Source organism: Pteropus vampyrus, unplaced genomic scaffold (assembly GCF_000151845.1).
Source record: "Pteropus vampyrus isolate Shadow unplaced genomic scaffold, Pvam_2.0 Scaffold15, whole genome shotgun sequence".
In the NCBI taxonomy this organism is placed as follows: domain Eukaryota; kingdom Metazoa; phylum Chordata; class Mammalia; order Chiroptera; family Pteropodidae; genus Pteropus; species Pteropus vampyrus.
In genome coordinates, this window is record NW_011888796.1 from 12,353,428 (window position 1) to 12,365,609 (window position 12,182).

General features: G+C 32.4%; 1 protein-coding gene across 4 annotated transcripts in view; it reads left to right on the top strand.

Moving 5' to 3' along the window:
* Positions 1-12,182, top strand: part of DDHD1 (DDHD domain containing 1) — a 77,221-nt gene that overhangs the window by 41,675 nt on the left and 23,364 nt on the right. For all 4 annotated transcript variants that reach the window (XM_011385373.2, XM_023527238.1, XM_023527239.1 and 1 more), the window contains 2 exons: positions 3,508-3,614; positions 10,600-10,862. In XM_011385373.2, the coding sequence (XP_011383675.1) occupies positions 3,508-3,614; positions 10,600-10,862 (370 nt within the window). The remainder of the gene's footprint in view (positions 1-3,507; positions 3,615-10,599; positions 10,863-12,182) is intronic.

A 12,182-nucleotide genomic window follows, 5' to 3' on the forward strand; every position in this document is an offset into this window, starting at 1 on the left:
TTTGTAATTTTCTATTAGGTTTATACAACTGTTATAAAATCTTAAAAAGCATTATGCTGAGTGAATGAAATTAAAGGAAAAACACCACCATTTCTCTCTATTCTAAACAATTCTGACACCAAATGTGGGGGTTGGAAGGAATTTGCCCCATACCAACCAATTTTCCAGTTCTTGGTGGACACTACTAAGTGTCCTGCAGTTTAACACAGAATATCCGGAAGAATCTACAGAAAAATAATTAGAATTAATAAGACAGTTTATCAAGGTTCTGAAATAGAAGATCTATATATAAAACTAATTATATTTCTGTATACCAGCACAATTAGAAATAGCATTAAAAAAAAGTTCCTAGAAATAAATATAATAAAATATGTATATTTATATTAAAAATGAAAAAATTGTTAGTAGATATTAAATACAAGTTAATTTTCTTAGATTAGATAATTTAGTATCCTAGAGATGTTAACTCTCCTAAACTGATTTATAGATTCCATGTAATTCCAATCAAAATCCCAATAGAGTTTTTCATGAAACTTGACAAGCTGATTCTAAAATTATTATGGAAGAGCAAAAGCCCCAAAATAGCCTAGATACAGATCAAGAGGAAGAAGGGGAGGTAAATTCTAGTAGATAGCTAGACCTATTATTAACTTTTGCAGTTAAGACAGTTTAGTATTGGCACAAGGATAGGCCAGTGCACTAGACTAGAGACTCCCTAAACCTGTGCTTAGTTTGGAAACCTGGTCTATGACAGAACTGGCATTACAGATCATTGGTGAAGGATAACCTGTTCCATAAATGGTGCTTGATAACTGGTTATCCTAAGTGAGAGGGAGTATAAGCAATCCCTACGTCACACTCTAGATGGATCAAAGACATAATATATGAACTCCAGGAATTTTTTTTAATCAAAATTATTGGAGAAACATCGGTTAATAAAATTACATAGGTTTCAAGTGTACAATAACATGTCATATCTATATTGCATTGTGTGTTCACTACCCAGTTAAATTTCCTTCCATCACCATATATTTGACTCCTTGTACCCCTTTTTATCCCCAACTTTCCTCTGATAACCACTAATCTGCTGTTTGTGTCCATGAGTCTCTGTTTGTTTGTCATGTGTGTTTGTTGCTTTCAGTTTTATGACCCATATATAAGTGAAATCATATGGTTCTCAACTTTTTCTGTCTGTTTTATTTCACTTAGCATGATAATCTCAAGATCTATCCATGTTGTCACAAATGGCAGTATTTCTTCTTTTTTATGGCTTAGTAATATTCCATTGTATATATGTATCACATCTTTATCCAATCATCTATTGAAGAACATTTCAGCTGTTTCCATGTCTTGGCCACAGTGAATGCCAGGACTTTTAAAAGTATTAGCAAAAATATAGGAGAGTATCTTCCTAAGATACAAAAAAAATAACTATAATCATAGATAAATTTGATTATATTAAAATTAAGAATTTCTATTTCTCAAGAAACATCATTTAAATATATTTGTATATTTAAAAATATATTTAAATATATTTGTATATTTAAAAATATATTTTACATATACAGCGTATATCTCATTAGTAATCAAGGAGATGGAAATTAAAACCACAGTGAAATATTCACACCCATCAGTTAGGCAAAAATTTAAAAATGTAATAATACCAAGTATTGGTGAGGATGTGCAGCAATGAGGATTCTCATTGACTATTGGGGGAATATAAATTGGTACAATCACTTAGGGAAACAATTTGACATTATCTTATAAACTTGAATGTGCATGTACCCTATGACACAGCAGTTTCATATATACCCTAAAGAAACTCCTACACACGTGCACCAGGAAACATGTACAACACCGTTATTAGGAGTGTAGTTTATATTAGCAAGAACTTAGAAACAACCCAAATGTCTTTCAAAGGAAATGGCTAAATCGCGAGATATGTATAAAGCGGAATAGTGTACAGCATTGAAAATGAGTGGATTACAGCTATAAGCATCATTATCCACGAATCTCAGAAACATAATATTGGATGTGCAACAAACTATGAATGATAACTCAATTTACATAGTGTTCAGAAACAGACAAAATGATATAAAATATTTAGGCTCTGGCACATAATAAGTGCTACAGAATTGGCTAAAATTGTTAACAGACATGAAGGAAATCTATAAAGAAAAGCAAGAGTGTGATTAACACAAACCTCATATTGGTGGTTACTTCTAGAGGTAGGAGAGAGGGGGCATGTGATCATTTAAGGATATACTGTGGCTTTCAGATACTGGCAATATTCTAAAGCTAGGTTTTTTTTTTATAAATCATCTTTCAGCTATACATATACATGAAATGCCTTCTTTTGTATGTATATGTATTTCACAGTAAAATCTTTTTTTTTTTTTTAGAAATGCATTAAAATGATATTTAAACTTTTTTATCAGCATGGTAGTCACATCTTTTACAATATAAAATAAGCACAGACTATAAATAACTCTGCTGTGCTACCTACCCATGAATAGCCACAATATTCCCTTTTAAATCTTTGAAAAGACTTCTAGGTTTTGCTTGAATTATTGCCTTCTAGTTATTATTAGATTGTATAAAAGTGGGGAATAAATAAAAATAAAATGATTTAAACCACTGCAGTGAAAAACGAAGATAAGAGAAATTGCACTAGACTAAAAATACAAGGCTTCTCTGCCCACTTTGTGCTTTCATACCATGATATTCATCCAAGCATAGAACTTCTTTGTACGTCTATAAGAAATGCAAATTTTTCTGCATCTCTAATCATTTTTATTAGGCATTTAATAGAATAATTTTCCTATGGTAGAATTTCCATAGGTTAGCTGTAACTCACAGAAGGCTGAATGTGTTTATAATGCAGTTTATGTAATAGTTTTTTTTTCTTAAGTAAATTACACCAACTTCATCTTGTTTACTGAAGAGACCCATTGCTGATTTGCCTTTGTGCATGTTTGTAATTTGACAACTCTTGGTAGGATCTTTGGTTCACTAAATAGATACATGTAAAGGAGAGGGAAACTGTTTAGTTTGTTGCTGATTTGCCACCAGTGACTCTAGGCATTCCACATGGTTGTTGCCAGGCCTGAGATGCGTAGGCCAAAAAAGAAGAGAGAGGAAACAAGAGGAGGTACAGAAAAAGTGAGATTGTGTCCTTTGACACTTGTTCCAGGAATAGAGATGGCCTGGTTTTGCTCTGGGTACCCCTGAAAGTTATGTAAAAGCCAGTACATACAAAAAGGGTGAGGCTTTATAGGTTCGATAATGGCCTTCATTCTTTAATGTTCCTTCTCTTCCCATGTCCCCTTTTTGTCTTTTACAATTTTTTCTTGCTATATGTTGCGAGGACAGATTGATTAGATCTAAAGCTAATCCTGAATATGTTAACTTAAAAACTTTTTATTTCAGGGAATATAATTTTTTTTACAATTTATTTTTTTTCCTAAAACATATCTTCTGTAAGTTTTGTTTGTTTTTTATTTGTAGACACTGTTGATTCCATTACTCCTGACAAAGTACGAGGTTTAAGGGATATGTTGAACAGCAGTGCAATGGACATAATGTATTATACTAGCCCACTTTATAGAGATGAAGTAAGTATCATGATTATCTTGTTGCTGTTAAGTAAAATTCATGTGTCCTGAATTTTAACATTTTATGCTGTTTTTATACAAGTAAATGAGAAATTACAGGACTCTCTTAATCTATAAATAGCCTATATGTAATAGTGAATTTGATAGTCTTCAAACTGCACATTGGGACCCTTAATAAAATTAATAATCTTGGAAGTGGGAGAGTAGTTAAAAAATAGCTCTGAAAAATATCAGTTTTCATAAATCTGATTCATCATATCTGTGATTATTGTCCTCACAAAAGAGTTAGAAATTTCCTTCAAATTTTTTGTATATAATAGACTTGTTTTTGTTGTTTGTTTTCTGTAGTGGATTCATATAGTTCTCAAATTGTAATGTTACTTATACATTATAAAGATAACCCTAAAGGGGGGCGAAGAGTGAAAGTTTGTTCAGAAGGATGAGAGAATCTTTAACAAATGTGTTTCGTCATTTTATTGGTAAGAGAAGAGTTCTGTTTCATAGGAATAACCTTAGTAATTTCCTAGCACGTATTAACTTGTTTAATCCTCCTCAAAACCCTACGAGGTAGATAAGATCAGTGCCCTCATTTGAAGGATGAGGAAACTGGTGCAAGGAGTAATAACCAGTAGAGCTGTTCTGTGCTGCTCCAAGCCATCCATTTCTGATTTTGTTCATTCATAGTCATTCCCTGACTTCACTCAGGACATCCTTTACATATCTACAGAAGTATGTTTGGTTAGGTGCCACAGAAACTTCCTTCTCTTCTGGCTACCATCCCCTCAGGATTTTTCTCCATTCTTCTTTCTATATCCCCTCATCGCCCTATACCAGTATTGGGCAAAGTCTGCCTTGATCTGATTGACACCAGTAAAAAACAAAGCTACGTGGCAAAAGAAGCTACAAGAAGAACTGCTGTTCTGAACCTAATTCTAACCAAGAAAGGCTTAGCTGGTGAAATAGAATACTAATAATGTACGAGTTCATAGCTCTTTATAGTGTGCAGTGGGCATCGTTAAGTATGCTCCAGAGGCTCAGAAATTGAACTATATATAATATTGCAAGTGAAACCCGTAAGGAGAAAAAAGGAAAGAGAATGGCTGCGAGCATATTACTATACACATACGCACAAACACATTCCATATGTATATGCCTTATAAACACACACACACGTATATCATTGGTAGTACTCCTAAGCAGGTATCTAGAATGTTCAAGGCTAAAATGTGCTGAGATGTGTCCCCTCAAGAGTAATAATGAGGACTTTTTGCAAGTTTTAAGTTGACATTAACAGCAAAAAAAAAAAAAAACCAACTAGAAAAAGTGTCAGACTCAAAGCTCTGGCCATGGTCACCGAGAAAATGGTCACTTTCTGTTTTGCTCTTATATCTTTAAAGATAATTATTCTCAGAATGGAATTGAATAAAACAGATATTCAATAGAAAGAGGAAACTGATAGCTAAGTTAAATGAAAAGGAAAGCGAACACGCAGTGTTTTAAATTAGGTTTTTGATCCAGTTGAATTTTGTGGAAAAGCACTGAGAACTTTGAGATTCATCAGCAGTCTTTAGCAGTGTTTTCCAAATGTTTGTAATTAAAACAGTCACTTGGGCATAAGGAACCCCTTAGGGGGAGGGGCATTGGAATTGAGGGAATTATTGTGAATTTATGATCTTGAAAATATGTGGGTGTTATATTGATACTATCTATATATTAAAAGTATATATTGTACATACATGCATATATTTCCTACCTCTGTCTACTGAAAGGGCCAGAAAACAAAGAGCCCCCAATCTAATGAGCATACCTAATACCTAGAGCTTTTCCCCTGGTGCTGTTATTCATTATTGTTACTTATTGTAAGAAATTAGTAGTACTTTTAATATAGAATTATAATAAGGATAATGTAAAAAAGAATTATAAATTATTGAAAAGTTCATAAGTCCATAACATTTATAAATAGGTAAACAAGTCGGGGAAGGAAGGTCCTTTGTTTATAGTAGAATGTCAGGGGCTCGCTGGTAAATGTGGAAGGAATGCTGGAGTTGGAAGTCTTCAGTTTGCAGCTGTCATGGTAGGATTAGGTAAGAGAAGATTGGACAAGAATCATCAAAGGATGCTAAATTGAGGGTAAAATTTTGATGAGGAACAGGATGTCTGCATGGTCTTAAAGTGTATCCTCACAGACTGCTTATTAGTTGAAAAAATGAGAAAAGGTATACAGTGGAGAAATCAGGCAACATCCTTTACTATGTGTTACTGAGGGACACTCAGGACACAGCATCATTTCTGCAGTATTCCAATCATGAAGAAACATCAGACAAACACAAAAGGAGGAAGTTCTAATAAAAAAGTAAGAATGGGACTATGTTCTTTTAAAATGTCAATATCAGAAAAGACAAAGAATGGCTGTGGAAAATGTTCCAGATTAAAGGAGACTAAAGAGACATGATAGTTAAATACATCTCATCCTAGGCTGTGTTCTGGACTGGATGGAGGAAAATGCTACAAAGGATATTATTAGATCAACTGACAAAATTTAAATTTGAATATTAGATTAGATAAAATATTTAATCAAAATAAATTTGTTATGGAAAAGAATATTCCTAGTCTTAGGATATATACACTGTGGAGTATTTAGGGATAAAGGACCATGACATTTATAATATATCCTCAGTTCACAAAAGGGTGTGTGTGTGTGTGTGTGTGCACACGCTATAGAAACAGAAAAAGTGATGAAGGTAGGATAAAATGCTAACAATAGGTGAATTTGGGGTAGAAGATATATGCATGATCTTTATACTATTTTTATTTTGCAACATTTTATAAATTTGAAATTATTTCCAAATAAAAATTTAAGAAAAGGAAATGACAAAAAGTCCTTTACCTAGAGATTCTAAATTAGTGGGTCTGAGGTAGAGCCTGTATATTTAACAATTCCCCAGGTGATACTATCAGAGAAGTTTGGGAAACATTGCTAAGGCATTGTGAAGAATGCAAGAAAACAAGAAAATCTTAGTGAGAAGTGGGCAAAAATTATTCGTTTTTAAAAATGAAAACTTCTGCAAATCAAGGTTGATGTTAGGCAATATTCTAGAATAAATTATTTTAAACAATATATGTTTCCTTAGGGAAGTCGTGATAAGTAAGAGCCAGCAGGGGTCCTTTATGATTAAGCATGCCTAGGTGGTGAATGATCCTTATTTGATAGGCATATGAAAGAGCCTTTTTCTCCTTCTTCTCTGCCTTTGGAGTCGAATAGAGATTCAAAACCTGCCACTTAACTAGCTATGTGACCTTAGATCAAATTTCTCAGTTTCTCAGCTTCCTCACTTGTAAAGTGGACATAAAATGCCTAGCAGATAAAGGTTGTCATGAGGATTAAATATATATATATATATATTTAATCTCACTCCTTAAACGCTATTGACTAGAATTTCCCAATACAATTCTTTGGCCTTAGCTTTTCAGGTGTGATTGAGTATATATGTCGTTACGTATTTCAAAGCTACCATTTTTAAAAAATGGAATGGACCTATATTCTTTTAATTCCAAAAGTAAAATAAGGATCCATGAATAAAAAATATAGAAAGGAACATGTTTGTTTACTAATGAAGAACTTCGTTATAACTAAAGCTGCCTTAAAAAAATGGAAGTATCATAAGGAACAAAATTTGTAAATAATTTGAGGTGATGGGTTTTAACTAAACTTACTGTGGTAATTATTTTACAATATATACATATTTTACAGCTTAAACTTATATGATGTTATGTATAATTATATCTCAATGAAACTAGAAAAAAAAATTTAATAGAAGTGACCACTGTAGAATGGAGGTACTCGCTGGGGTAGATGCTGAGCAACCTTTCAGGGATGCTGCTGAAGGGACCCCTCCCTTCACAGCAGTTTAAATTAGATCATCTCTGTGGTCCCTTTTCACTGGAAATTCTGAGGTGCTCATGGGAAGATCCTAGTTAGTGATTGTACAAATAATCACTAAAAACCCATGGTTAGGGAAAAAGTTTTGTATATAAATCAGTAAAGTGGACCGATTTTTAAAAAATAACTATTTTCAGACTTCCAAGAAACCATTAGAGAGCCTTTGGCCCTTGCTTTAACCCTAAAATAACGTGAAAAATCCAGACAGAACTGTACACCCTGTGTGCATCTGAACTCTTTTCAATGGCTTTTAATAAGAATTATAAGGCGAATGGTCATGGAAATATCTTGCCATTGTTAATTGAAATGTGATTAATTGTTATGTATGACTAAAACTGTCTAAATTACTTTTTCTCTTTAAAATTTCCCGAAGCAAGGAGGACAAAGGACTAATTATATTCTTTAGCCATATTTTTGTATTTGTGAATTTTCTCTTAAAACCGCTGTTTTTGTTTATATTTTTTTTTTCTTTTGGGATGATTTTCTTTATAAATTTTAACTTTTGAGTAGTGGTTATGAGAATTAGAAACTTTTAATATTTTGAAAAGCCTTCTAATGCCTACTATGTAAGGGGTTAACTGACTTGATTAGGTGATATCGTAGAGCTAATAAAATTAAGATCACAGGGTATGTCATTAATCTTAGTTCAGATATCCCAGATGAATATACTTGGTCGCAAAGGGATCCTAGCTGGGAGAGTATAATAGGATCAGAATGGAGAAAGGGAAACCTAATTAGAAAAACTCCTAATTAGAGTAGACTTTTTGGGTGCAACATAGAGGTGGATTTCTCCTTTTGCTGCTAAGTGGGTGATTTATAAAAGCATTTAGATATAGTGCAAAGCCATTTTAAAAGTTGACTTTCAATATCATAATGTGTTGACCACAAATGTTCCTGTATGTGTAAGCCATAGTCAATATCATAATGTGTTGACCACAAATGTCCCTGTATGTGTGAGCTATAGTCAAAGATTAAAAATGTTACCATGTCTAGATAAGTTCTAAGAAGAAAATACAAAGACTGCTTCTATTCAAGTATATAATTATTAAAACAGATAAAAGCAACAGCTCTTTCAGAAACTGTCCATTCTGTTTCACTCCATGGTGAAATATTTTAATGTCTAGTATGTGTTCTCTGTCTTGAATATTTATTCTTTGTTTCGTTATCCATATATGATTGCTGGACTAAGGAAGTATTGGGTATAGTGAGAGATGCTTTAAATTTTTTAAATATGAAATAGGTTAATCATTGGTAGAGATACTGATCTTTTCCTTTTTTGAATTTTTAAATTTTAATTTGGAGGGGTTGGTATTTAAAAAAATATAAAAATATGAAGTACCTTTTGTGAGATTACTTACATATATATCTTTTAGTGTTTCTATATTTACGTGGTATGAGTCTTAAAATCAGGCCTTCAAAAGTAAAAACTATTAACAAATTGCTTTTAAAGGAATTTATCTAAACTAGCTTTTTCTGTACCTCCCTTTACATAGATTGTATATCAGGAAAATTATAAAATTTTAAAGATTAGTTGATATTCTTATCAAAGCCAAATCCAAAACATTACATTATAGCTCACTTCGAACGAAGCATGTAATTTCATATCACACTGCCCTGTCTTTAAACTATATTGACTAGCATTACCTACAGCTCATGTCTTAGAAGGCTTTTATATACATTTGCCACAAAAGCCGGGAGTTCCTAAAGTGTGGTCCTCAGAACTGCCGAATCAAAAACTGTGATGGAGCCTAGTAATGAGTATTTAACGAGCCTGTCAGGTGATTCTGATGCACATTGAAAGCTAGAGAAACGTTGCACTAAAGCATGGAATTCTTTCGCTTTTCCTGGGGAAAAAAATAAAATATCCAATAAAAGTAAAATTTTCGCCTTCCTACCCAGAAAAGGCAGCTTATTATCCTTTCACATGCTACCAGCTCGTCTTGTCCTTCTCTTCTTTTATTGGCTAAATATATGTCATCAGACCCAGTACATGCTTTTAGTAGTTCTAACCAGCCCCTCAGTGTGTTGTGTTGTAGCGCTCTGAGATATCAGTAGTCAGAACGTCATGCCTTCATTCACGTCCCTGCTATCCTGCCAAGCATGAATGTTCAAATGATTTTCAGTTTATGTCAACAAGTAGAGGATGTTCAGTAAAATCTGATGAAGTCTAGTTGTCTCTTGAGATAAAATAACGCGATTGAAAATGGAAGCAATGTATAGCTAATACATGTATGTCAGAGTAACAGCTGGTATATTAAAAAGTACTGAAATGAGAAATTGCATATCAAGCAGGAAATTTATAATCGAATAGTGGTAAGCAATGATAGGAAGAAAACAAAAGAACCTTATTCTTCTGACTTTATAGAATATTTCAGTAATATTTGTTAAAGCTGAATTTCGAAGAAAAATGACTAAGATACTTCCTACATTATTAACCTCTAAAACTTAAAAAGCCCTGTTTTCCAGCCATATAAAACAACTTTTACTCTTCTCTATGTTGCCAACCTAATGGGAATTTTGAAATATCAAATAGATCAACATTGGCATTTCATTACATTATTCTTATCTAAATGCATAGTGTAATATATGTAATATATTAGTATACCTATTATCATAAACTCAGATACTCTTTTTGTAAAATTTACTATAGCCTAAAAACTGCAAGGTATAAAAATTTTAATTACTTATGAGTAAGTTGCAGTGGAGAAGAAATTTTCAAGGGCTCTTTTGAAATCTTATTGGAATCTGCATGGAACTTTTTTTTTTTTTTTAATTCAACTGCTAGCTCTTATAGTTAATTCAAGGGCTGTGAAAGGATCTGTGTGGGTAATAATCTACCTTTATTGTTTAGTGATAATATGGATTATAATATATACCTCATTTCATTTCCTGAAAGGTTTTGAAGCACCTGAGTTAATATTAATAACCTAGGTATATTTGGCCAGTAATGTATATTGTTCTTTCTTAATGTATTTGAATTTAAAAATAAAGTTTATAGCGGTCAGTGATTACTCTAATATGATAATGTTCTCTTGTTTTAAACAGCTAGTTAAAGGCCTTCAGCAAGAGCTGAATCGATTATATTCCCTTTTCTGTTCTCGGAATCCAGACTTTGAAGAAAAAGGGGGTAAAGTCTCAATAGTGTCACATTCATTGGGATGTGTAATCACTTATGACATAATGACTGGCTGGAATCCAGTTCGACTCTATGAACAGTTGCTGCAGAAGGAAGAAGAATTGCCTGATGAACGATGGATGAGCTATGAAGAACGACATCTTCTTGATGAACTCTATATAACAAAACGACGGTAAAGTACCGTAGTCTCTTAAAATAATTTAAAATATCCTCATGGAATTGATGGACTTCTTAGGAGAAAACTTTTAAGATTTTTCATGATAAAGAAAAATATATTGTTCAGGGTACAAAGATTATTATATAACATGCCTAATCAAGCAGAGACTTAATTTTCATGCTAATTATATGCATTTCCCTATAGCATAAAATAAATGGTTTTATCATCTTCCTATTTTTCCTTCTGTATATTCTTCACAATTTATTGGCAGTGAAATCTAAAACATTCCAAGCTGAGTCACTGTAGAATCCTTGTTGAAAATGTTTATCAGTTTGTAATACTTTGTAGTTTTACTGATCTTAAAGATGGGCCTGTACCTTTCTTACTAGTTTGGAAATAATTTTAAAGCTCTTTTTTTTCTTGACAAATCTATTTTTGACAGATTTTATAATTATCTGATCACTTGTGGCCTTCCTGATACTCTCTTAGTTCTTTGTTGCATTCCTATCTTCATCTGTAATTGCATGTTCTGTCTTGTCTTCTTAATGATTGTCCAGTTGATTTCAATAGAACAGTGAAAAATCACTCATTTTGATAGTTAGCATTATATAAATACCAATTTACTCTGAAAGCCTTGGATTTGTTTCAGTCTTAACGAAAGTTGCCTAAGGATTTCATTTAGAATCTTATTAAGTACCATAGGCTAGATACATAAAATTTATAGTTGCAAAATAATTGACAGTTCCAAAAGAAAATGTCATTTTGGAAAGCTTCAGAGCAGCATTTTAGATATAAAATTTAGTAAGAAAAAAAAAATAAACAGTCTTAGAAAATAAACTGTACTTTAAAAAAAAAAAACAGTTCCATTGTTTAATAAATGTAAGTAGATATGGAACATTGTAATGGGACAAAATTTAAATAATCCAAATGTTCATTAGCAGAGGAGGGTTAAATCAACTGTGGTTCATTCGTATGATGGACAGTTACACAGCTGTTATAAAAATGGAAGTGTAGATCAGGAGGCAGTAAAATGACATCTAAGATTCATTTTTAATACAGAAACAAGAAAGAACAATGTATGTGGTATGAATATTTGGTTTGATTTTTTTAAAGGTGTACATATGCTTGTATTTTCTCACATTTTTACTAAAGGATCCCCCCAAAAAGCTGTTAAAAGCAGGTATTATGGAGAGTAGGGGTACTTTTACTAATTATTTTATAAACTTCATATATAGACTTTCTGTTCTACGGCAGGTGCATTTATTAAATACTGTCAATAGAGAGTAATTTGAGGGATTGAATAAGGAGTCATGTTTTCCTTATAATTTAGTGAAC